This window comes from Pholis gunnellus, assembly GCF_910591455.1.
Source record: "Pholis gunnellus genome assembly, chromosome: 21".
Classification (NCBI taxonomy): domain Eukaryota; kingdom Metazoa; phylum Chordata; class Actinopteri; order Perciformes; family Pholidae; genus Pholis; species Pholis gunnellus.
The window spans coordinates 13,560,475-13,587,407 of NC_136548.1; the positions used below are offsets into that span (position 1 = coordinate 13,560,475).

Consider the following 26,933-nt stretch of genomic DNA (forward strand, 5'->3'; position numbering starts at 1 on the left):
CCCAAAGAGAATTACCCACAATCCATAGCAATGTGATGTTAAAAAGGTAAACAAAGAGGACGGCACATGGGTGTTCAGCCTGGCTAATTACATTTAGTCGGAAATAACCTGGAAGACGTTCAAATCCGGAAGTCAAAAAGTTAAAATAAATACCCACAATTGTACAGATTTGTTGATGTCATCATGGTAACGTGATATGTTGCAGCAAAGTGCCATCCCATTCACACCATTTCAAGCCCTTACAGTCTCTCACACTCAATCATTTACCAGGTGGAGTTAGTAAGTCCCTGAAGGTTCAGGGTTTGAGGCCTGGGGGGGTCTTTGACAGAGAAAATGATCTGTATGCTTTGTGCTTTTGGGTAAATAATGACGTCAACTCAGACCACAGGTATGTTTGTGCATCTGGTCTTGCAACTTGTTCAGCATTGTGACAAGTTAAGGCTTGTCATGTCATTTGAGCTAAACAAATACCAGTTCTTGGATTGCATCTGGGTACCCGGGTCTTTTTACATTAGTCAATGGTCTGGATTTTAGGGGTTTCAGTGTTTAAATCAGCAAAGCTAACTGGATAACTCAGTGAACCTGCATCCTGAAACGGGCCAATCAAATTCATTGTTCCACACAAACAGCAACACAGGAAATAAGACTGCAATAATTTATTTGAAGATCAATGGATTATGCAACAACTCAAATATTGCCTTTGAAAGACATTATTAACATTGTTTTGTAACAGAGAAGACATGTATCAATAAGTTAAATGACAACAGTGTACTACAGATACAGACATTGGTCATATCTTCAAAAGTTTTCCGGGAATTTTATTTTAATTGCACTAAATTACCCACAGCATTCTCCAAGACCTGAAATCTGAAAATTCCACAAACGTTTCAAGGCTTTTACAAAATGTGTAAAAACCTGCTCTGGAGCTCTTAAAAATACCCAGACTAGCTGGCCCTCTATGCAACAAGGCTGGTCTCACAAGGTTCATGTTCGCAGACAGCAGTAGTTCAGCAGAGTGTTTACGATACTAGTCAACTCGGTTTGATATATTGACTGCAAACAAGATTATATTTCAGTGGACTTTCAACTTTTAAAGTCCTGCACATCAGTCGGTCAGACTTTATCGTATGCCTCAGAGGAGAAACTTTAATAAAAATCTTTGTAACTTTAGACTGCATGCATCCCTGAAAACATCACATAACCGTTTTAAAATGAAGAAAAGCACTTTGACTATTTACATCAATGAATGTATATAATGTATATCTAGGGCTGTCCCGAATACTTTTGGGACTTCGAAGCTATTTATTTTGCTATTCTCTGATGAGGGCAAATCAGACTTCAAGGATACCCGTTTATTTAAACGAAAACAGCTTAATGTGCATTAAGGAAATTACAGCGGTAGTCCACAAAAATGAACTTGCTCATATGCCATTGAATAAATACACTGTGACCTCTTTCAACATATTAAATAAAAGACCTGGATTTGTTGAGACTGTCTGTCTATTGATCTCCTCTGCTGTGTGGACAACAAATAGCGCTATAATATATATAATTATTATTATAATTATTCACGTTGATATATTGTGAGATTGCCATTTGGGATTTTTGGGGCAATGTTTGACCTATATTTAAAAAAATAAACAAGTAAAATATGCATTAAAATACAGATTTAAACTCTGATTCACTTGGTTAAAGCTTCAAAGGATTCGGGTCAGCCTTAAGAATTAAATATAGAACATTCAAAATAGTTTTGTGTTGCAGTCTATCACAACTTTTTCTTTACAGCAGTTTGTTTTTTTCTGTACACAAGTGTCCATATAGCCTCATAACACACTCCACACAGTCTCTATACTGTATTTCTACCGTAATACAACCTGCAGATTATGATTATCAGGTGGAACGTTGTCCGTGTATTGTCGAGTACTTTGGGTTGTAGTTTAGAAGGACAAGATGGTTCTCTGGATGATATCGATGGAGTCGCGCAGCTCGTGCTCTTTGATGGTGAGGGGAGGGGCCAGGCGGATGATGTCACCGTGGGTGGGCTTGGCCAGCAGTCCGTTGTCACGAAGTTGCAAGCACACCTTCCAGGCGTTATAGTCTGTGAGGATTGTTGTAAAAAAAAAAAAAAAGGTCAGATTGAGTGACTGCAAGGTGCCAATAGTGTTCTACTCTTCATGTGTCTTATAAAGAATGCTGGAGAAAGGTTTTTCTAATAGGTTTGACATCTCACTTTTAAATGTGTTACATTTTAACCAGTAAAGATGAACAGCAAAGACTCAATATAGTCTAGGCTCCCAGAAAAAAATGTGTTCCAGTCATATTAACCAACACTGCCTTCAAAACCGACATAAATTCAAGTCTTGATGCTGATTTTCAGTACAGACAACATTTGGTACTAATTGAATTGTCTGTCATTCAAAGAGTGCAAATCTAAATAGTTATTTAAGGGTTAAGGGGGCTCTATTGGCAGGAATAGAATATATTATATATATATATAAAATCCAGTTGGTTACAACATGCAACCTCACTGCTAGATGCCACTAAATCCTACACACCGGTCCTCAAAGTGTGGATTTGCTTATTTAATGAAAGCGTGGCTTTATTTTGTAAATTAAAAAACGGTTGACCAGATCATGCGTCATGTACAAAACTAAAGCCCATTAGCTGGGAATTGTTTTACTTTAGTTACCAGATAGTGGTCACCAATAGCGCTGCGGTTCTACAATACTTGAGTACTGTACCTTTAGTCTCTTTAATGACGACGGCGTTGAGGAGGCCTTTCCCTCGGACTGCTGTCACAATGTCTTTGGGCAGTTTACTCAGCTCGCTCCGCAGCAGCACTCCCATCCTTTCAGCGTTCTCTGCCAGCTTCTCCTCCTCAATCACCTGCAAACAAGAACAGATGTAGGACATCAATGTGACTTGCATACTTTTCTTCTCATGTTAAATTGGCTTTGAAGGTAACTTTGTGGTATGTTGCATATCACAGTGGGAGTTCCCTCCATTTAATCAATTTAAACAAAAAAGGCAAAAAACAGAAGTAGCAATGAGTTGTTAAAGGGTAGATAGACAAAGAATCTATCAATGAAGTGCATTTTAAACGCTGACCTGAAGCGCGGCGATTGCGACCTGGCAGGCCACGGGGTTACCGCCATACGTGGAGCCGTGTTCTCCGGGCTTGATGGTCAGCATGACCTCATCGTCACACAGCACAGCAGACACCTGAGGCACACAAACACAGATCAGTGAAACTAAAGGTTACACAACTACTATGATCTATACTCCTGTCAAACTCATGACCCAGAGTCTTCTACTTGCAAAAACAAAACCATAACATGACAGGACGTGTGAGCGAACGACAACAAAAAATGCTTACAGGGTAAACTCCTCCAGAAAGAGCTTTGCCCAGAACCACGATATCTGGACGGACTTCCTCGTGGTCCACGGCCAGGCGCCGGCCGGTCCTCGCCAAGCCCGTCTGCACCTCGTCAGCGATCCACAACACCTGGACAAAACACAGAGGTCTTTAGTATCTCAAAGCCCCACTGTAGTCATCACCACAGCCCTAGGTTTCTTTTTGGGCCTGTAGATCCATAAACTTAAACAGTGTGTAGGATATATTAGCAGACATTCATTCATGTATAATCACAAGGAGCTAAGGAGCGTTTTGATTTTGTTAGTTTGGATTGAGTATCCTAGAACTAACGCTTTCTTGTTACAACTTGTTCAGCATTGCGCAATCCCTGAATGTGTAACGCTGTTACAGAGTTACAGAGTGTGTTTCTTCAACGTGAACATAGAAATTGTCACGGTAAACAGGGAGTTCGTGGAGTGTAAAAAAAAAGTACAAATCATTTGATATTATATTTAAAAACACCTAGACTTAGCTTTTCTTATCCTCTTCTGCTCCTTGCCCGCTGGAAAGTGATTTCCAGTTCACATAATTGACTTAAACCCCGTCTCACCTTGTGAGGAATGCTTTTCTAATCTTTGTACCCGATAAGAAAGCCGATATATTGATATAAATGGCCCAAACTGCTGAAGCCCAGGCTGCAGTTCGCCCTCAATCAATTTGGCTGTCAGGTGGAGCCACACTGTACTGTAGCAGCTGGCTGCTGTGTGTTTTGGCACTGCTTAGAACCAGTATTATACGGACTATTTAGGCCAAACAGGGCCCTAGGAGCTGCGCATATGGGAAATACCACACGCACCTGATAAAACCAGCATGATAAAAACTACAAAATGTTGTCTCTAGAGTGGTATGCTGTACATCCACATACCAGGCGGGGCTTGAGAGAACTTCTTGGGTGCACTCCTACGCCGCATAGAGAGCCTTTTTTGGTAAGAAGTTCAGTTTTGAAGATGGCCAACGCAAAACATTCAAACCTACAGTAGAGCCGAGGAATCACATGACGTTTCATTCCCGCTCGTCTGCGTCTTTGTTCAGACTCACGTTGTGTTTGGTGCAGAGTTCTCTGACTTTGGTAAGGTAGCCCTGGTCCGGCACCACCACCCCAGCCTCGCCCTGGATGGGCTCCACCATGAAAGCAGCAACATTGGGGTCTTGAAGAGCTTTCTGTAGAAAAGAATGTTCCCATGTTCAAACACAGAAAAGCAGCAGTTTCCAAGATCAGCAGACAAACGCAACTGCATAGACAATGAGGGTGTCAAGGCAGCTAGTTTGGAGAATCAGAACCTGTACCTCCAGTGAAGGAATGTCGTTGTACGGGACGATCTCAAAGCCAGGCATGTAGGGGCCGAAACCTTCGTAGCTACTGGGATCAGTTGAGCTGGAGATGGCTGCCATGGTGCGGCCCCAGAAGTTTCCATCTAAATGAAGAGCGAACGAGGCATATTTATCATTGTTCCGTTTACATCTTTACATCATGTGGGCAATTTGAAACCTGTGGTCACCTTGTCCTTTATCTGTCGAGAGGATTTTCTTATATAAGACACTGGGTAAGGTAACAAATGGGACTAAACTCCATAACCGTGACGTAGCCTTTTGCAGCATAAGATTGTGACTTACCTGCAAAAATGATTTTGGCCTGATTTTTGGGAACCCCCTTTACATCGTAGGCCCATTTGCGGGCGAGCTTGCAGGCCGTCTCACCACCTTCAACACCTAATACGTCACAAAAGTAAGAAATGTCAACAAATGCACTCGTAGCAACTTATGAGGATGTTTCGCACAGTCGGTGCGAGATGTTTCCTTACAGTACCTGTATTCATGGGTAAGACTTTGTCGTAGCCAAACAAGTCAGTGATGTACTCCTCGTAGGCTCCCAGCACATTGTTGTAGAACGCTCGGGAAGTCAGGGAGAGTTTGGAGGCTTGGGCGTTGAGCGCGGCTATGATCTTCGGGTGGCAGTGGCCCTGGTTTACGGCGCTGTAAGCACTCAGGAAGTCATAATACCGGCTGCCTTCCACATCCCACAAATAGATGCCTGAGTAAACAAGAAAACGGAGTTGTTAGGATGTGTGACGTTTCCTAAGTGATTTGTAGGATGTTGAGGAACGTCACCAGAGATGTCAACCACACATAAAGCCCACTTTTATTTTTAGTAATCATAAGATGCCCTTCACTCACCCTCCCCCCTCTCTAAGGCCACGGGTAGTGGGTGGTAGTTGTGCGCTCCATATTTGTCCTCGCGGGAGTAGATTTCCTCCGATGTGAGCGGACGGTCAATCCTCAGTTTGGTCGCGGCAGTGGAGGCGGGACGTGTGCCAGAGTGGACGCTGCGACTAAGAGCAGGGGCGGCGCGGCTCAGGTTGCGGCTGAGCTGGAGAATCATTCCCTTCATGGTTGAGAGCTGCTACGTCTGTTTGATAAGAGCACACACACAAAACACACACATTGTTTTTTATCAGTGTCGAATTCATGATACGGTAAGGGCTTTCTTTGCTCCAAGGAAGTGGTTTATGATAACTTCTATATACAGAGAGCCCAGCAAGAACCATAAATGTAACTAAGCTTTTAGAGTGGAGTTTAATTTAATGTCATCTATCTGCCTTGTTTATATTATTGCTTTCTGTTTTTACCATGTAAAGTGCCTTTGAGTACCTTTTAAAGCGCATCTACTGTTTTGATAATGGCTTAATCATTTCATTTTTCAAGCAAAAATGCCAAACATTTGCTGGTTTCAGCTTCTCAAATGTGAGAATGTAATGCTTTTGTTTGCCATACATTAAAGTAAACAGAGTTTTGGCCTGTTAGTCGAATAAAAACATGCAGCTTTAACTATTCTATTACATTTTACAGAAAAATATATTAATCTAACTAATCAAGAGAGTAATCTGTAGATTAATCGATAGAGAAAATCATAATTAAAAGAGATACACAGCTACGCAGTGAGCTAAACACAGGCGTTGGCCTTTGTAGGCTTCACTGGCAGCAGCTGTGAAAGCTGTAAATCCTGTACAGGATAAATACAATTATATAACCAGCCCTTATAATTAACTTGCCATTGGCAGTGATGCTCTTGCACAAACATGCCCCTAAAGAAAACAATATGTAGCAACAGCTTAATAAGCTACTACGCAAATAGAGCACACCAGCTTTGCAGGTCTGCTGAACAACGCATTTCTCTTTCACATGAAACACAAAAGAGGCACATACTTTATTTGGGAGGGTTAACAACAGCTAACCCCACAGCAGCACGACAACTCAGCCGTGATGTTCCACACTTTTCTATTTGGTTTGCAATCAAAAAGGTAGACTTAGTTAAAAATTGACCTTTGCTGTTATCGACCACTATAACAAGTACTACTTGTCTCGCTGCAGTGCTACTTTGTAAACGTTTAACTATGTAGCACTATGACTTGTGGTCTTCATGGTGTCGTGGCACTGACTTGTATTGAAATTCCATGACATTTGCAGCAAAAGAAAACAAACTGCGTAGAGATACACATAAGTCAATAACTTTATAACAGCCAACAGGCAGCACCTGGACTGGGACACATCAAGGGCATTGGACTCTTGCCAGTTCCCAAGAGCGGTGATAGGTTCCTGGGGAGCTGCCTCCACGACACACCCACAACAGTCTCTTCATAACCAGACGCTAAATTAGGACCAGGAGGACGAGTTCCTAGATCACAAGTCGCTTTTAAGCAGCTCTCCGTATCCCATTTTGGGTTACATAAGATTGCATCATGGTACATAACTTGACGCTCTTACAAAACTCTCAAGCTAAATATGACAGTCGGTGTTAAATGAATGAATGCTCCCTCTCGCCCGACAGAGTGTAAACGCTTTTGAGAGCGGCGCTAAACCAACACACATGTTTAGTTAGTACCAGCGAGCTAGCTAGCTAACATTAGCACCTGCTTGATTCCAGATACTTCACGCGCATCCCCTGAATTACCAAGCAAGCGCTTTGCGAAGAGGAGAGAGGAGACGCGGAGGGAAGTGAAACTTTACCAGAAAGAAGTGAAGCGACGATAATCAGCCTCTAGAGTGATGTCCCGTCCCGTCCCGGTCCTGATGGGTGAAGCTGAAGGTTCCTGCTTATTAAATGCCGGTGGGTGGGGGACAGGACTAGACACGCGCGTGGCTGCGTCAGAGGACACGCCTCCATGTTGCAACTGTTTCCGATGATTACAAGATCGATTAGTTTAACATAAACAACATCATCAGCTCTAGTCATCACAGTGATCACTAATTAAAAATGTTTTCAGTCACACACTTGTTGAAATCAGTCATATAAAATCATATAAAATCATATAAAATCATGTAAAACCTCAATACTGCAGCATGTCAGGAATTCACTCCGACTGTATATTGCCTATAAATACGACTACATTACACAGACTGTATGGCGTATTAATATGAACTGTTGCGAAATTAATGTAACGAGAGCGTGATAGGTTGCCTGCCACGATTTACGCGCATGCGCCTTTTGAGGCTGGTATTTCGTCATGGCTGCTAACACGGGCTGGCCGGGCTGTGCGAAGAGTTTGAAAGGTGTCATATTGGACCTGTGTGGCGTCTTGTATGACAGCGGGGAGGGCGACGGGGTTGCCATTCCTGGTTCGGTCGAAGCCGTGAAAAAGTGAGTGAATAGTCGTTGTCAAGAGATTTGAGCTGCTTGCACGTCCAGCACATGGACTAAAGTGCACGCACTCGGTTATCCATGATGGTGTTGCTAACTTAAGGATACTAGCAGTTCATTGCTAGACTCCTAACGGGGCAATGTGCACGCATGATTTAAACCAGTGTTGCATAAGCTGCAGGAGCTGTCTCCATCTCAGTGTCACTGTGTTGCCGCAAACATGGTGCTCCTTCCTCAATCTGCCCCCCCCTTGTCCCCCTTTGTTCAAAGGCTCAAGGCTTCCGACCTGCAGCTGCGCTTCTGCACCAATGAGACCCAGGCCGCCCGAGACACGTTTGTCGCCAAGCTCCAGAGACTGGGCTTTGACATCCTGGTGTCTGAGGTCTTCTCTCCTGCTCCTGCAGCCGTAGCTGTCCTTAAGGAGAGGGCTTTACGGCCTCACCTGCTTGTGTATGATGGTAAAGACTTATTGCATTTTGACAGTAAACTCCCTGGTTATTCTCAGTGTGTCTGACCTTATACTTAGTGCTATACAAAATAGATTTAATTGCCATGTGTGACACAGCGAAACGCACAATTTTTAAGTCAACATGATTTCATCAGAAGTGGTGTTTACCAGTCTGTCTGTGGCTCTCGGCCTCAAACCCACTGGTTCCTACAAAATATGTAAATCATGATAATCGACTTACATTTGTAGTTTCGTTTTCATTCGTTTCATTACCAGCCTCCACGCGGGTATTGTATTCACCTGGTGCAAGATGGTTTCAAAATATCTTCTTAAAACAACATTGTAGTTTCAAGTAATACCAGAGTATTCGAGGCAGCAGGTCAGTCTATGTTGGACAGAATCTACAAACTACCGTTCCCTCCATGTTCTCTGTAATACAGCAACATGTCACCCAGTGCATCATTTAGGCCCAGTGATGCATTATTAATAGTTTTTGAGGAATTAACTCAGATTTTGGTCCTCTCATGGGATTCGTTGACAATATGTAAAAATATATAATATCATCAGACTTATCCTTTAAATGACTCGATCCTAAAAGGTATGTTTACTCTCATGCAGGACTTCTCCCCGAGTTTGACAGCGTTGACAAGACCAACCCAAACTGTGTGGTGATTGGAGACGCAGCTGAAAGGTTTTCCTACCAGAACCTGAACGAGGCATTCAGGGTCCTTATAGGCCTGGAGAAGCCAGTGCTGTTCTCTCTGGGCCAAGGGTAAGAGCATATTTTAGCAGTCAGTAGGCATAACTATATTGCATATTCTGACTGATTATGATAAACAAAGTATTTGTGATCTCGTCATAGGAGGTACTACAAAGAGACCGATGGTTTGAATCTAGATGTCGGGGCGTACATGAAGGCTCTGGAGGTACAGTAGGTGCTTTGTTTGCATTGATACATTTATTAAGAACAGCAGTTCTGAACGATGACTCGTATTGGTTTGCGTTTGCTTCCCTCCAGTATGCCTGCGATTTAAAGGCTGAAGTGGTTGGAAAGCCATCCCCAACATTCTTCCAGAGTGTTCTCAATGACATGGGCCTTCAACCGCATGAGGTACGTGACAACAACAACAACAACGCAGATTGCAATTACTTGGAAAAACACTACAATGGTAAATTACTGTTGTGCAACCGACTGCACATACCACTGCGGAAGAAAGAGAAGCAACATGTCTTCACTTTGAAGTGAACCAAGCACAGAGTTTTTGTTAAGTAACTGATATTTTTACAATTCTCGCCGCGTACAAACCAGTAAATAAAGTTTGTGATTTAATCAGGCTGACAAATTCAGCTTGGTGTTGTGTTGTTTTCCCTTTTGTAGCGCTGCAAATATACAGTATATACGTGTGTGTGTCGGGAAACTTAATTCCAGCCCACATTTCAACGTCCACAGACGAGTATGTTGTGCAGATTATTTTCAATATTAACGGCCATTACTTTTACAAGATGTTTATTTGTCTTTTCCCCCTCCCCCATTCACAGCAGCCACCTGTTGTGTCGTCCCTCATCAGCACACACGCTGGTGCACCTGCCTGGTCATTTGTACACTCTTTTTTTTTCTTAGCAGGTGTCTGAACATGTGTCCCTGGTGTCTACCCATCTCAGTGAATCACAAGTATAAAGAATGTGCCACAGTCTCTCTAAGCTTATCTATTTCTGTACTTGGCACTGTTGAGGAAGCTGGGTTCATCTCAGCCAAATCCTCTCTCCTTTCTCTGGATCTCTTGTCTTTTTCCGAGACGGATATATCCAAAGCTACATGAGCCTTCCGCTACTCGCCCATGCTTTCGTGCAGAGATGGTCAAATTGACCGGTATCATTCCTCTCAGAAGGAATTACCGAACTCTTTAGAAGACCTTCTCGAATCGGAAGTTGTTTTCCTGTCATAGGAATTTTACACTTGTGTGACAAAGGAGCTCCTCGTCAGTGGAGAGGATAGCTGAGACGTTTCTAAAAGAAACAGGAGGAGAAGGGAGGGCGGGCTGAAATGTATCCGTCAAGTACTGTTGAGGCTTAGGAGGTAGGAAACAGGAACAATAGGAGGCGATAACTACTGGCACTCCTGGTGAAATAAATGCATATATATATATAACTAACTAACTAACCCTAACACAGTTACATGGGATGTTGGCATGTTATTAGTATGTATCTTCAACTAAATAATACTGTTTTTCTTCTCCCCTCCTCGCTTGCAGGCACTGATGATCGGGGACGATCTGGTGAATGACGTGGGCGGGGCCCAACGCTGCGGAATGAAAGGCGTACAAGTCAGGACTGGAAAATACAGGTTAGTGATGTCCTGCAATCTACGGAACCTGAACATGGCTCCTTATTGGCCCCACCGCTGGGCAACAAGTGTCCCTATTGGTTGGTCAAACCATCCATGTCAGTGTGAGCTCAGCTCAAGTATCCTTGAGTAAGATACCAGATCAATACCATCTTGTTCTCCACTTAAATCTGTGCTTTTAAGTTCGCTTCATTACTAGGTGACATAAAGCATCTCGTATATCATACAGCGTCACTATATTTTAAACTTCTATGTTTTAATAAAAGGTTTAGCTCTTCTGAAGACAAGTATCCCAAGTTTTTTTCTTTTCTACAGCTTCTTAAAGCTAGTTTTGGTAAATCAGAATAACAAATGTATTCAGCTATTTACCAGGAGAGGGCGCCCTTGCACCAGGATTTGTGAGTCACAGTTTCCTCCACAACACCCAGGCTTCCAGTGAGCCAGCCACCTCATTCTTGAGCATTCCAGATTTGTTTATTTGATTGAGAAGCTGCTAAAAATATCTTTATTCTCTCCACATGTTGAATGCTACTCCGCCCACAAGGTTGTAGTCGCCGAAAGGATTTATGATCCCAAATCTCAAGATCACCGGGGTGCCTTTCTCATGCCGTAATTACAGAAACATGTGGTTGATTATTTTAGAAGATATATGTGTGGTGGTTATGGCTCGACGATAAGAGAAGAATGACTGGGAGTAGGAGTTATGGAAGTACACGTTATATCACATATATACTGTTCATTATAATGCATGTTCAAAGTCATACAGTAACTGGTTTATGTGATGTTTTTTCTATATGTAATAAATGTAGTGGAGTACAAGTGTGAAGCTGCCTTAAGTGTAAGTACTCACAGAACAGTATTTAAAATACCAGATCAAAATAAATGCACGTTGTAACTTTTCACCCCTGCCTCTTCCCTAATAGTGTTACTTTGGTGGAGAGGGAACTTAGCAGCGGATCCGAATCACGGGGCGGATACACAAATTATTTTTTTAGTTTTGTTCACATTGCGAGATCGGGGAGGGGGGGGGGCATGGCCTTGACGCATTTTGTCTGGCCACAAACCACCGATCAGTCTGAAGAGCACCGCGCTCGATGCCCTGCTGCACACTTGCATGCAGGTCTGGGGTCACGTGACCACAGAACGCTGAGTAATCTTCCTGAGCATCAGTCGGCTCTAATCCTGTACTAAGAGCACAGTCACTCACTGTACAAACCTGTCCTCTCTGAGCACAGCTATTTTTGGCTGCATGGCATACGTGGGTTTGTGTCACTTTGATACGCCTTTTTTGTGTATGTCGCTGGCATGTACGTGCATGCCCGTGTTACGGACATATCTGTGTCGGTATGTGACTTCAGACGCCAAAGGTAGGCCGTGTTTCTGTCGACACAATTACAGGAGATTTTCAGAGATTCTCTCTCTCTCTCTCTCTCTCTCTGCAGTCTGGGCAGAATTCATGTGGTTTATTACTTTGCAATCTTCTCCCAGCAGCTCAGTTCAGCTCCGGTGTGCTGCCACTCTCAGCACTGTCCTGATATACTCAATAAATACAGGATGAACCAGATTGGATAATATCACTGCTCATCCTATTTTTTTTCTTTTCTGTTTTTGGAGTATAGAGAGCAACTGGTTGTAATAGGTGGTCTGTTTCCCCCACTGAGGAACACATGTGGAATCTGTATTGTGTTACCAGACGTGTTGTGTTTCAGCTGTGGCGGCTCAGATTTATGGACTGATTGGTGAATGGAGTTTATGTGTTGAAACACGTGCGTACAGAGAGTTATTAGATAGGTGGTTAAATAATGTGTTCAGTACTGTACAGTAAAATGACTTTCAATGTTTTATTTTCAGGACTGGATTCAAGGTGTTAAAGTTGGATCAACAGTTGTCACTTTTTGTCACTTTTTTTTTATAGTCTCTTACTTTTAGTCAGATTTGTGGGTGTGTGGGGTATTAACAGAAGACTCTCGTATTAGTGGATATTTGCCTCCGAGACACAGCTCCAGGAACAAAAATCTGCGGCTCAAATTAGAATTTATGGCTCCGAAGTGAGCTGTGATTTACTCATTTAACATAAACGCCTCATATCTATGATCCTTCAGCAGACTTATTGGACTGTACCATATACATTCCCTGAGAACAAGAGGAGAAACAGTGACCGTAAAGGGTGTTTCCGTGGGACTGCGAGTGAGCAGCAGACGTGAGATTTAGCGTTATTTAGCCAAACGGGCCCAGTGAACCCGGGCTTGCCGGGAGCAGCTATAAACCCTCAGTCAGATCTGTGAAAACACAGCTGTTTCCAAGTCAACCAGATGCTGCGCAGGCCTCCAGTTCCCATCAGGCACGGAAAGAAAGACGGCTTCAAATACCCCAGGCCCTGTGACAAGACGGGAAGGGAAAGAAGATACAAATTACAGACAATCTAATCATATCGGCTTATTTTGAAAAGCTTTTGATTTGACTTACTGCTACTCAGCGAGGACTGCGTAAACTCATCAAGCACGACTTAGATCTGTCAGATGCTGGAACCTTTTTCTTGGTATGTTTTCACTCTCCGCCATCTTACTGTCTTCACAGTAAACTCTTTTTTTAAGATGGAATTATTGAGGCGTTCACCTTTTTTATATAATCGGTCTTAATTCTGTTAGAAAAAGATAAAAACTTACAATATTTTAAGAATGTCAGGTTTAGGTGAATGAATGCACGTTATCCTCCGGTTCTCCGCTTATCTACTTATTCCCATGATGCACAGTAACAAGCATGTGCTTGTAATATGTTCTTGTGATGGCTCCTGAAGATAAAATGAAAGAGCGGTGGCCATGTGACGTGACATACCCACCAGTAATGGCTGTTGAGACTATCGGCGTAATATAGGGGTAATTGTAACAGGGGAGTGTTCTGCTAACAGTCAACTTTCCCTTGTTCTTAAATAATGAGCCAAAGTTAGCGCACTTCCCTCAGGGGAGCCAGAGAACCCTTTGCTCTTTAATGTAGAACAGGTTTGCACAGAGGGGCCTAAACCCCAAAAAAGTGGTTGGAAGTTGGGATTATGACGATCTGACTGCTGATGTGGATCAGCTGCATGGGAACAGTCTGCCAACGCTCTAGTCCGACCTCTGCTCAGCCTCTCACCTCTGTAGTTATGCACATCAAATACAATTTCAGTGCTTTTAACACCTAGTTTGGTCCACACCACAGACTATCTACAATAATTGCATATCAAAAACAAGCCGTTGTGAAGCTCAAAGTGGGTGGCTCCCGTCATCGCCATCTTGGCAGTGACGTCACACGGACACGAGCCGGTGGATGTTGAAGAGAACTGGATGTAGCAGGCGAGACCCCGGCCATCCCTATGAAAGTAGCCCATGAAGCAAAACGAGTACCTTAAACTACACAGATCTTCCGACGATCTTCCACATCCATCGGGGCCCATAGAGCAAGCACACTAGCCTTTCCTCGTAAACCCCGCCTCCCAGCCCCTCGGCCCAGCCTCGTTCTCGTGATCGTCACATGAATGGAGGAAAGAAAAAAAACTCTTTCGCTCACAGTTGGTGCATTTTACAACTTTTACAACCTGAAGTTTTAAATAACGTCTCTTTCTCAGTAATTAGTTTGTGGTCCCTTTAGGGGCATTAGAACAAGCTGTCGATAGAGACGTATCACCTCCATAGAGAGGATATCTCAAATATGTTGGCAAACAGCTACTTAGCAAAGCTAACAAAAAAACGGATACCGGAAGAGCAGCCAAAGTATGAGCATGCTGTCCCGTTCTCTGTCCTGCGGCTCACACTTAGTCCTCTCCTGCGGTCTGTGACCTCCACTGGTCCTGTGTTCTTGTTTCTGTTCTCTTATCTTCAAGGAGCTGCATCGGCACAAAACCGTGTCGCTTTGAAGCTTCATAAAAGCGGGTTCACATCGTGCTGTTTCTTCATGCACCGTTTATAAATCGCTTTGATTCCTATTGCCAGCCGACACAATAAAGTTTCTGGACCTTTTGGTCTCCCTGTGGTAATCAAAGAAGTTGGATTTAAGGCTTTTCATTTAAACACCCCCCCCCCCCCCCCCCCCTTAGTATTGTCATTTGTAATTCTGCCGAAGACAATGCGGTGTAGCGATGTGTCGCTGTATACATGCACAGTTATTGGGAGGTATTTTGAACGAGGGCCATTGAGTTCGAGGAAGCCCTGACTAGGATTCCCGTTGGAATCTGGCAGAGTGCACACAGCAAACATTTGCACACAGCAGCAGCCATCTTCAAAACGGTTTACATTGTAAACCTCTCCCTGTGGCCGACGCTTGACTGCTAATGTGAGCGTTGGGGGAAACTGTTTTCCGAGCAGGCCGAGCCAGATTAAACGTCTCCAGAGAGAACTAGTTCCCGATGGTGCAAACTATGAATCAGTTTACCAAAACCGCACCCTGGTTCATGCCCTTTCTGTTTGTGGCCGTCACTAAGGGACGCGACAGGAAGCGAGCCGTGTGTGTGTGTGTGTGTGTGTGTGTGTGTGTGTGTGTGTGTGTGTGTGTGTGTGTGTGTGTGTGTGTGTGTGTGTGTGTGGGGGGGGGGGGGGGGGGGGGGGGGGGAAGAGATAGTTGCCATGTCATTACCATACAGATTAGTTTTCCTTCAGCATTTCTTCTGTGCTGTGTGTGGGTTACACTTGCTAACGTCAGCATGTTTGTTAAGAGAACTTGCTAAGATTAGCTTAATGCTGCATGCAGTGCCATGTTGTTTCCATCATTGCAAAATCCCTCCGTTGCTATTCTTGTAGTCACACCAGATTAACTGTAGGCTGAGTTTAAATGAGCTATTTCATATAGTGTTCGTTAACAAGTGAAACCAAAGACAAACAAACAGTAGCTCTCCTTTTAATTAGCTGAATTGATTGCATTCATGTTAATATTTGGTTTCCTTCAGCTGTAACTGCCAGCAGTCGTGTATTTGCAGCCATTTTGCTGCTGGTTTGTTGACACTTCAGACAAAAGACATCTCTATTGAAATTAGGAGGTAATGTAATCACGGTCTGAACAATACAATTGAAATGTGGCTTCAGGATGATAGCCTTCAAATGTAAGCATGATGGCATTCAACTCAAAAGTCTTGACAGTAAACCTATTGGACTGATGAAAGGTGAGTTATGTCAATGTGTGTTATGACTGCTGTGAACTGTGTAACCTGCAGTATGGCCTGCAGCGGTTAGCACACACCTTATCACTGAAGCTGTCGCACACATGCAGTGTTGTACACTGAGTAACAAGAGTTGGAACACACAGTTCTCACCAGATGGTCGGCATGCAAATATCCACAGCTATCACTGTAACGTCTACTCCTGTAATCGTAGTCATCAGAACCAGCAGGCCTGAGACGGATGTGGAACCATAGTCAAAAGGATGTGATGCCATGATGAAGTCCTCTAATGTCTTCTTTATAGACATCAGGCTGTGGTATTGGATGATCCATTTCATGTGAGAGTGTGCGAGAGGAGGCACTGAACTCCTTAACATCTAATGACTAGACTTCCTGGCACCACTGACCTGTAAAGTTGTCCTCCCCATCAATCTAGTTCAGCTCAGGTCCAGAGAAATCGGTCTCCAGCGTCCCTCCTAGCAGCCCAGACTGAGCGGACTGTTTGAGTGGCACATAACCTGTGATTAGTGGGGAGAGCCAGAGCAGATTTCCACTGGTCCCCCCCCCATAATGAAGTCATGCAAATGAAGCCATTATCAGCGCAGCGAATAGAAGGAAGCCCTGCTCATTAGGAAAGCAATCAGCCTGAGCTAACAGATTAAGAGTGAGTTACAGCTTCAGCTTCAGTGGAAAGATCTTTTTTTATCTCATTAATATAATATAGCAGTCAAGATTTTTGTAATAAATCTTTAATTATTCGCACAATATTCTCACTTCTCAAGTGGCCACAAACTCTATATTATACTTCAATAATTTGCCTGGATTTGAATGTCATTCTAGCAAGATCTACTGTACGGTTTTGCCTTAACATAATTTGATTTCCTGCACTGTTGAACTTATCTGGAGGTTTTGGTTTTTAAAACTGAGCCAAACATTTTTTTTTAATATATATTTACCACAATGGTAATATATCTGGAACATAGTGGAGATATGCCGCATTTAAATCTTTTAATACATGCTCTTTAAATTGATTATTTTATTGCGGTTACAACGTCCAGTTTCTATGCGTTAGCCTTCTTATCTTGTTTGCACACTATGTGTAACATGCAACACGTGTGCCTTCATTGTTCCGTCTGCACAAGGCGCCTACGCAAAGGAGAGTTAACGACTCTCCATCCTGAATAAATATAAGGTTGACCGACTGACGAGTGAAAGGGTTCATGAACAAGTGTGAACATTTCACGGCGTCGCGTGTCAACAGAAAGGTGATGCCCCCCCGCCCCCTCCCTCCCCCTCTGACATAAGCAGCCTATCGTATCACCGTTCTCGTGAATCAAACAGACATTAGACCGAACGCGGCGCAGCAGTGTTGGGTTTATGGATGGGCTTTGTCCTTCTGCAGATCTGTGACACTGAACCTTGGCAGGGCGACCGTGCATGGCTGTGGTTGCAGCTTAATCTCCTTTTTATAAAGCGAGCGCTGTCCCTGGGTTGGCTCTCAGGTACAGACTGTATTTCAGCCTCGTTTATCTTTCAGCCATCCGCTGGTGTCCTATAGCCTCAATGGCTATGATAATGTACACGGTTTCAAAGGTGTGCCCGTCAGACAGGGAGTGTTCCGTCTTTAACGTATGTGACTTACCGTATTTCCGTGTCAACCAGACGATTGTAACATCTCTTTTCACCGAGGATAAATCCTTTAATTCTCTTTTTGCAGCACGTTTTTTGTTGAACTGGGTTTATTGTGTCTGAACAGGTTGTGCTTGATTTGCACTTTCTGTGTATGTTTTGCTCTGTCTTGACCTTAGTGAACTGTTCTTCTCTGTAAGCGAGCCTGCAGGCGTTTTACAGCGTCTGGTACAGCAGCACAGTCCCACACCCTGTCCTGTTAACCGCTGTTGGCACATTTAGTTTTGTCTGTGTGGGAAGGAAGTGAAGTTATCTCGTTTCACTCTTCTCCGCTGAGGGTGTGGGCCGTGAGCTTAAAAGCTTGTCAACTTGACAGCTACAGCGTTTCTGAACGTGTCATTGAGGTCAGATTGCCTCTGCGCCACCGCAGAGACCCTTTAACTGCAGTCCAGTGAATCATAGTATGTGCAGAATATGGCCTTTGAGCTGAAGCAGCATCCGCAGGGGCCCTCCTTTGTGTCCAGGTCCCCCCCGGATCATCAGAGGATCTGAAATTTAAGAGCATTGGGACCCGTTGGGTTTTGTTTGTTCTGTGGCAAACAGGCAGTTTGGTGGTTGGAACAGTTTTTGTTTTGTTGCTGTTTCCAAGGTGAAACACTGAAGGCCCAGTATACAGTATACATGATCATCTCAGCCTCCTTTGTCAGTCAGCAGCGGGGCCTTTGTCAGGATGTTTGCATGGTGGAAAATACATGTTGCATAAGGTTTCCATTTCCACTGCTGGGCTTCCCTCCTTTTTAACCGATAACACATGAAAGCTGGGTTTTGTTGGTTGGGTCAAGTTCCTCGCTACATGCTTCCCACCTTATCCTTTGTTGTCCCGAGTGGTGGCGGGGTTGTTCTTTTCAACACCTTTTCAGCGCCCCAGGGTTGCAGAAATTATAATTTTCACAATGAATAAACTTAAGTTCATATGCATGTTTCTCTACCCTAAACATATCTGCTAGATTATATCAGTTTTGTCTTTAGGGGCAGCATTTTTTACGCGTCTAAGTTATGTTTTCATACCATTCCCATGGATCAGAATCTGCAGTTCTGTGAGGAATGTAAACACAATCAATTCTGGGAATGATTTCCTCATTCAGACAGCACTCTGTTGTCGGCTTGGGATCCAACACTGCTTTGTCTTTTGGGCCCCTTTGTCTCTCTGTTCCTAATGATTGCATTTGTATTTCTATGCTTTTAATAGAATATTATTCCAGTGGAACCATGAGTTTTGAGAATCTTAACTTTCACTTCCTGAAGGCTTGCTTGCTGTTGTTCACAGAGGAAGCCATGCGTAATCAACTTGGATTTACAACCGTTCCAACGGTGAATGATCAAGACTCCTGGCAACTAGTCTAAAATGTCCATAAAAACGTCTCAAACCACCACTGCAGCCCAATCTACTTCTCCTTTTGTGTTTAGCCAAATATAAACACAGACACATCTAGCCAAATATGGCTAAGCACAGCTATATTTAGCCAAAGTAGTGCTGTGTATACAGGCACATTTAGCCACTTGGTTTGTCGCTAGCATGGTTATCCCTCAACATTCATCGCAAATAATACATTTTAAACATAATTGCGTGCCAATATAAACAGCTAGTATATGAGTATTTGCAATAGACCCAGCATCTCATTACTGAGTCACTGTTGACATACATCGTACCTCCTGTGAAGCCAGGTTGATAAAGGTTGCTGCCATTTGCAAAGGTGCAAGTTACAACGCCTATTAAGCCCACAGGAAGGTGGTATTTGCTCCGCGGAGCATAGGTTTTTTCGGCAGAGTACTCTTTTAACTTTTGTCTTGTTCGTTTTAACAGATAAGAGGTCATCTTAGGTCACTAAGATAAATCTGAGCAAAGTACATTCAAGCTATAATGAGAGGGGAAAGTGAGACTTGTCCCCCCAGCTACATCTACAACATCTTCTGTTTCATTCAGGCTGTTTTGAACCTTCTGTTTGGATCAGATAGAAGCGAAGGTATCTGCATAACAGGGCACCACAGATTCAGTACAGATTTGAGATGGCTGTGGCAGTGGCATGACAAAGGGGTTAAAGAGCCTGGTGAGACTCCAGCGGGTGCCCGAGCCTGGCCTACCATCTCTCACCACCCCGGGGTGACAGCTTCCCCTGCCTGCAGGCTCCTCTAAAGCCTGCCGTGCGTGATAAGTCAATGAGATATTAATAATTAACTGGGGCTTTTTTCACAGTTAGACTAGACTCCCACGCCGAGACAAAGGAGCCGGCCGGGCCTCGGCCACTGAGCCCCTCGACAGTACTTTTCCACCCTTGAGAGAGCGAGAGAGAGAGACAGAGAGAGAGACAGAGAAGGAGTGAGAGTGGGAGAGAATCGGAGAGCTAAAGCCCACAGATGGCAGACTGAAACATAGCACTGCCTCTTAAATACATGAACACAGGGCCCTTAGTTGTTTTCAATGGGGATCCAATCCCTCTTGCAATTACCAATAGACAGGCTGCTTGGCCGGGGGGGGGGGGGGACTTGGGCACCTTGCCCACTTTGTGCTGGAGCCATTTTTTCCCGTAATGGTTCGTGTTTACGTGCAAGTGTGTGTGTGTGTGGGTGTGTGTGTGGTTCCACATGTGTGTTTGCATTTGCTGTAGCAGAAGCAGGTGACTCAGCCGCCTCTTGCTGCTTGCAAAACACTCATACACAGTGAGATATAGACACAGACACATAAACGACGGCTCAGCAAGTCATCAGCAGCACCGCTAATAATAACGTGCTGTTGAAAAGAGTGTGGTTAGATCTGGGTCACATGAAACTCTGCATATTGAGCACATGCTGACAGGACAGCTGTGAAATGATGAAGAGAGTTTACTCTTGTAAGAATTTTGGTCAAATAAACAAGAACTAGATGGTGTTTAAAAGATTTTTTTATAGTGAAATCTAAACTTTTATTTGTTTTTTTGCGTTGATGTACTGGTCAAAATACCCTTCGAAGAGAAGTTCACAGATTTAGCATTACACTTCCATAACATTGTTTTAAAAAATTATTGATCATTCAGCAGAACCAGAGAAATCATCTTTTTCTATTTCATGTGTTGTCTTTGTCAATTTCATCTTGATCCCCAACAATTGGGTCCAATATTCAGGTATGTTATGCTAGTAGCAGCTAATGTAGCCTCTCGCTGTTAGCCTCTAGCAGAGATAAGGAGCAGCCAATGGAGGTCTGTTTTTTTGTTTATTAACCATTCAGAAAACCATGTTTAATGTGTTTCCTTTCCAGCCGTTGGGTTCCATTAATTTCTTCACAATGTGAAATCAATCGGCAAACTTTTTTTATTTAGTAATTGCCGTGAACATCAAACACAACTGAACCCAGTAGTCACAAGAACACCAGACCAAACCTTACAGAGGTCAGTGCAGAAACATACAGTTTACTCTCAAATAGAAGATCCAGTGTGAAGGACCACACCGGTGATTTTAATATTCAATTAATTGTTATGTCCAACGGAAGCCGTTGTAACACATTAACATGTTGCAATTGAGATTGTGTGAAAATGAGTTAGCAAGTGAGCAGAGAAGACTAAAAGGTTTGCTAAAAGCAATGGGTAAATAGATGGAATGGATAGCTAAGAATATGGATTAACAGTTGAGAGTCTGGTACTTGATTTTCATACATGGAAATGAACTGAAATCAATGGCTGAGCAAATACTTAAAGTCTAACACTGTGCAACAGCCATTTGAAATTGTGATAATGTATACAAGATGTGTATTTGAGGAGATGAAACCTGAAAAGCATAGCGCTTTTTGTGTCTCTGAGACAGAAAGCGAAGGTTTATGGTTTACGTCCTGTTCGTTTAGCCCCAGATGTTTTTGTGGTTGGGAAGGACAGAAAGTTTCCAGTGGATGGTTTTGACAGCGCAGGATACTTTCTCTTTGTGTTTCTAACCCGTAAAGTCTGAATCAACAAGGCCTTTGAAGAAGTGATGACAGGCCAACATGTGTGAAGGTGTAAAGACTCAAATTGGTCGTCCTCTCAAAGATAGATCGACAAAGCGCACACACACTCGCACGCATCACTCGCACGCATCACTACCATTCAGAAGAGCTTTTGAGAGAAACGCAGGACGGAAAAAAAAATCAAGTGGCTCTTCGTGCCGCAAACAGGGAATCCCCTCTGTGTCCCGCTCGATTGGAAAGAACCGTTGATCTGCGTAAAGTGTGAAAACCGTACCGCAGCTGTTTGCCGATCATGACTCAACAGTACACAGACTTTTTGGTAACAGCGAAGTGATGCACGACTGCTGCAAGGCCACGGATTCAGCGGAGGATGTAGAGGCTCCAGCTTTGCGTCTGTCATGTCTGTTGCCATAACACGCACGTAACATGGTGGTTTCCCCCCCCCCGTTCAGTTGGCCGGTTTTACATAAGAGGTGGCAGCTGTGTTACTTCAAGGGAGTTATCGTGTGTCTTGCTGCACTTCTGTAAATATCAGGTAATAAAGAAAGCGAGACGAAAAGCTGAAGTGGGTGACGATAAATCAGGGTGGAACATCTCAACTGGCTGGAGTTATTTTTCTCTCTTTCTCTTTCTGATAGGCCTCGTTTCATGAGGTGCAGGGGTGCTGTTCAGTATATCTTTTATCTCCTGTCAAGGTTGATTAGTGAAGTTTTATATCCATTGACCATGACCTTCTTATTCACAACAGAGCGAGTCAAGCTGGGATCACATTCTCACACAAGCGGCAGAAAAACACACGCAGTCACACATTGTCTTCCCCTCAGGGTTTGGGGGGGGAGAGAAAAGCTTTGTCTTGTGTTAGTATCTTATGTCGCCCGCGAGGCTTGGCTGAACATAAAGGCTGCAGTTATCGTGAGGTTGTGTTCTCCTCCGGGTTACGGTTATGCAGTCTGCTTTCGTGTGAGAAAAGGCCGTGTTGTGGCTGATGGTACGTCTCTCCGTGTGGAATGAAAAAGGGCACGTCTACACAAAGAGCTGGCTCGAGTGTTTTTCCGTCTCTCTCGCTGGCAGGCTGACTCTTCTCCTGTCGGCGTTGTCGTAGCTCTCATGAATGTGAGTCCTCGCTTCAAAGCCAGGTGACGGCACACACATTACACAATACTCTGGGTGTTGCCGTTTTGTTTTTCTTATATGGGGCAGAGGCTTTTACACCGAGGAAAATAACATCATGAAAACTCAAGTCGTAGGTCTCATTGAGTTGCGTGCCCACTTGCATTTTGTCAGTGTCTTGTCCCTGTTGGTTATCTTCCACTTCTTATCACTGTTCCCCTTTTTTGATGCAGTTTGACAGCGTTTTGCATGTTCTGTGGTGACTTTCAACACCGTTTCCTTGTACATATTAAGACTTTTGCTTTTATTTTAACCAGTGCAACTGCAATTTTGGTCTCGTGAGCTCTGCTGCTCCGACTGTTGCTTTCAGACCTGACGACACTCGTCGCTATCGCTAACATCAGTCTAATAGGAACCATCTTTGTAGCAGTATTAGTCATTTTAAGTGAGGAGTTTTCAGTGTTGTCTACACCCACTAAATTACCTACAATATCGACAACAGGCATTCAAAGTATTTATTTCAAAGCTTTAGCGTTTCGTAAAAAAACAAGATATTTCTGCGTGTTGAAATCCAGCTGCTTGGAACCGGACTGTTTCCAGCCAAGTATTCCCCCAAAATGTGCTGCATTTGTCACTGTCTTCAGCGCTGCGTGAACTCTTAGCTGAGGTTGAACTTTTCATCTCCACCCTCATGTAGGCCTTATCTGCTTTATCTGCACCGCGTCAAGCAAAAGAAGACACACTCAGCAAAGGTGAGGAGGTTAAGAGAGGAGTGCAAATCGACATCTGGTGTACGCAACAGTTTTGCTTCCTTCTGTTTGCCCCGTCTCTGTGTATGTGTGTGTCTCTGTGTATGTGCTGGTGTGTTAAGCATTAACTGATGGGGGCAGGTTGTCGTGCCTTTACCCCCACGGTCAGCTACCCTGACCGTGTAATGAAGAAAGATGCTACCCTCTACCCTAATGTTAATAAACCCCCCGTCTCCGTCACGTCTGTATTGTACCTCGTCTCTCTCTCGGTCTTTGACACACAGCTGACTTTCACACACAAATGCGCTCGCTGTATGAGTCATTCGTATCCACTTTCATTTCACGGAGGCACGGCCTGGCCCTATAAAAATGGATCTTTATGTTTTTATAGAGCAGAGTATCCTGTTATATTTCTACCCCCAATGACACTTTAAGCTTCTATAATCTTATATTGCCTGACAGTATATACACGATACCCATTTCTCAAATGAATCCACTGTCATGTCACCGCTGTTGTGGGGTGTCAGGGGTGTACAGTACAGTATGTGCTTGTTTTGAAAGCACGTGGATTAATAATTCAGATTACTTGTTGACTGACGTGATAGGTTACAGAACTCAAGTTTAGGGCTCTCCTAATGATCGTTTCTTATCGCCTTTTAATATGCAATTTATTTTTCCGACTGAGATGTGAAGAAATAGTGAAATATGGACATTTTGCCAGATCCCAGATGCCAACTGATGTCTTGAAATTGTTTGTTTTGTCAGCCCACCAGTCAAAAACCCAAACCGTGGGATCATTTACCAACGTTCTGGTCTTTCAGCATGGTGGCAGCTGTGTTGAACTAAATTCTTGGCTGCTTCCCACCTCCTTCCTCATAGCTGACGTCACCCACAGGTGAAGGCAAACCTACCTCTTCACGTGTGTTGATATTGCCCTGACCTGAAGGTCGCGCTGCGAGTCGCACATTACCTCATCTGTAACACTAGCTGCATTGTGCTGAATCTTGCATGGTCACATTGACCTGGTTACTCCTTCATTATTCATGGCAACGGGAGGAAAGCAGCAAAATGAATACACGCACGCACATGCATGCAAAGGGAGATTTTAAAGGAGCATCAGGTTGGAGAGGCAGGTGTGGTCGATGCTGTTTGCGTCACCGCTTGAAACGTAAGAGCCATGGGACGTGTGTGTTCGTACCCATGCGTGCGCGTGTGAACTCCCATCAGTCCTCGGGCAAAATAAAAGGGTGTGGGGAGTAATCCAGCACAGGAGACATAACACCCGGACCATTAGCGGGCCAGCTCACATAACCCAAGCGCTGGTGGCTGACAGACGTGCGTAAACACATGGCACCGCTTCCCAGTATTCACCGTGGCTTCGGTATTCATCAGCTATTCAGGTATTCACCCCCCCCCCCCCCCCCCCCACAAATGTTTGCCTCGGTCCTCTGCAAGCCCTCGGAGGGCAGGATTAATGGTGGTGTGTGCCGCACACCCAGGGCCAGACAAAGCCTCCCCATCTGGAACTCCAACCCGTGACTGGGGAACAGTGGCGGCACACAGAGCCTGGTCGAGGCCGCCCGGGGAGGAGGAGGAGGGGGGGGGATCTATAGGCACCACTTAATAAATGAGCAGGAGTTCTGGGCAGTCCTGCAGATGAATGAAGGAGGCGTTCCCGTCTTTTGATGTGACGGGGAGAAAAAGGGTCCTGCATGCCGGCCTGGGCCTGGTGCAGCGCCAAATGGATCTCATTTCCCCTACCAGCTGATTAAACAGCCATATCTACATCCATCACCGGGCCCTGATCCAAACAATGGCAGCAGCCGGAGGGGGGGGGGGCGGAGATAGGCAAGGCGACATCAGGACTCCTACCGATTTTTCACTGTTTGAGAAACCAGATGGAGACAAAATTGCGATGACCGCGTTGGCCAGTTGTCGCTAATGTTGCGAGTAATACAAGTTTGGAGAAACATCAGTAAAAATAAAGTAGAAGTACAAATGTGCTTTTTTTTAATCTTTCATCCTCTCTGGGTCCCACCCCCAGGTTGGAAACCACTGGCCTAAGTCTCCGAATGATTCTCTTGGTTTTATGTTGAGAAACTGGGTATTTCTGGAATCATCCGTTCTCATTAAAGTCCCCAGTTGGTCTGTTTTAGTTGCCTGTAGATATATTAGGAAAGTCTGGACCACTGAGTGACAGCTGGTGATGGAGACAAAAAGCATGCTCTACCCTGCAGCGGCTTTCGGCAGGCAGCTGTAGAGACACCTCTCTGTGTGAGGATATCAACAAATCACTGAACATTTAATTTGTTGTTGTTGATCATAAGTGAGCTCTTATGATCACTCTGATAGGACAAAGACATTATTTATTACCAAAACCTTCCCCTCGAGCGTAAACAAGATCGAGACTAATTCAGCTTGGCTCTGTTCCGGAGTCTTCTTAGACCGTCATGTCCTGCTCTGTTCCAGTTTACACATTCAGTATTGTTCATGGTGCTGATAGCATCAAACTGCCAGTTTATTGTTTACCATGGCTGCTGGTTCCCGTGCTGCATGTCCTTCAGCGTGTGCTTTTCGCTTCTTCCTCCCTCAGGCCCAGCGACGAGAGCCACTCGACAGTGACGGCCGACGGCACTGTGGACGACCTGGCTCAGGCTGTGGACGCGATCCTCGATCAAAGGCACTGAGCGCAGGGCGGCAGACGCTGGAGTCTCTCCACTTACGTGACCCTGGGTGATACAGGCTAATGTCTGGTAGTATTTTCACATAACTCTTAAGTGATGTTATCAGAAGCAAGGGTGTACTGCATCGAGGTATTTCAAGCAAGAAACACAAATACTGTGTATCCTGTAACTGTCACATCTCATTAAACCTTGAAATATGGGAAACACCCAACCATCTGATGCTCCACATGTATGTGAAACTAACTAGAATTGAATATGCAGAACTAATACTCAAGTCTAGAAGAGATGCCTTTATCCTAGGGATGCACTGTGTGTTTGTCACTACATGGTTAGATAATAGATAAGATACCTCAGATGACACCAATGTGCCTGTAATCAGCTGCTGACTGACATTTAGGAGGGTAAAGCAATGCTGTGTTCAGACTCCTGCTAATGATGCGCTGTATGAAGACCGTTTTAACAAACATTGATTAATTAATTAGCTGGTATATGAAAGTAATGTTGCTGTCGCTCACTCCCTTATAATAAACCAAGGTGTAGCCTAGAATGCAAGTATTATATCAATAAAGCTATTTCTTGTTGAAGACATTTGTCTCCCTAAATTTGCCAATTTGTCACAGGAATTGTTTATTTCTAATTTTTAAAAAGGCTCAAGGTCTCAAAGCACTGGGGCAAACTCTGCAAATGGGAAGTGCGCTGGTCTTGGAGATGATAAATGCAGAACCCAGGCGAGTGTGATGAATTACGCTGGTGCTCGATCTCATGTTCCCCCCCCTCTCTGTAAACAAAATGAGCGCTCCATCATCTGAGTGAAGAATCG

The 26,933-nt window shown here is 44.1% G+C and overlaps 2 protein-coding genes across 2 annotated transcripts; one reads left to right on the forward strand and one right to left on the reverse strand.

Annotated features, from left to right (window-relative positions):
* Positions 1-641: 641 nt before the first annotated feature.
* On the reverse strand, positions 642-7,525 carry oat (ornithine aminotransferase). The gene is made up of 10 exons (XM_079182321.1): positions 7,421-7,525; positions 5,591-5,822; positions 5,223-5,447; positions 5,030-5,125; positions 4,703-4,830; positions 4,454-4,576; positions 3,377-3,505; positions 3,109-3,222; positions 2,742-2,886; positions 642-2,098 (listed from the first exon to the last, which is right to left on the reverse strand). Exons 2-10 carry the CDS (start codon positions 5,802-5,804, stop codon positions 1,938-1,940), a joined length of 1,335 nt encoding a protein of 444 aa, XP_079038447.1. The 5' UTR covers positions 5,805-5,822; positions 7,421-7,525; the 3' UTR covers positions 642-1,937.
* Positions 7,460-26,697, forward strand: lhpp (phospholysine phosphohistidine inorganic pyrophosphate phosphatase; the record flags this gene model as incomplete). Its single annotated transcript, XM_079182927.1, has 8 exons — positions 7,460-7,487; positions 7,904-8,051; positions 8,322-8,509; positions 9,118-9,271; positions 9,362-9,425; positions 9,518-9,610; positions 10,752-10,843; positions 26,023-26,697. The coding sequence occupies 8 exons, from the start codon at positions 7,460-7,462 to the stop codon at positions 26,114-26,116; spliced, it is 861 nt and encodes a 286-aa protein (XP_079039053.1). The 3' UTR covers positions 26,117-26,697.
* Between the last annotated feature and the right edge of the window lie 236 nt (positions 26,698-26,933).

Bases quoted from the DNA above. Each gene is read 5' to 3' on its own strand.
- oat (XM_079182321.1), bottom strand. From the start codon at position 5,804: ATGAAGGGAATGATTCTCCAGCTCAGCCGCAACCTGAGCCGCGCCGCC. The intron at 5,126-5,222 runs GTACTGTAAGGA...GTGACGTATTAG, and splicing joins AGTCTTACCCATGAATACAG to GTGTTGAAGGTGGTGAGACG. The intron at 4,831-5,029 runs GTAAGTCACAAT...CTCTTCATTTAG, and splicing joins GGCCAAAATCATTTTTGCAG to ATGGAAACTTCTGGGGCCGC.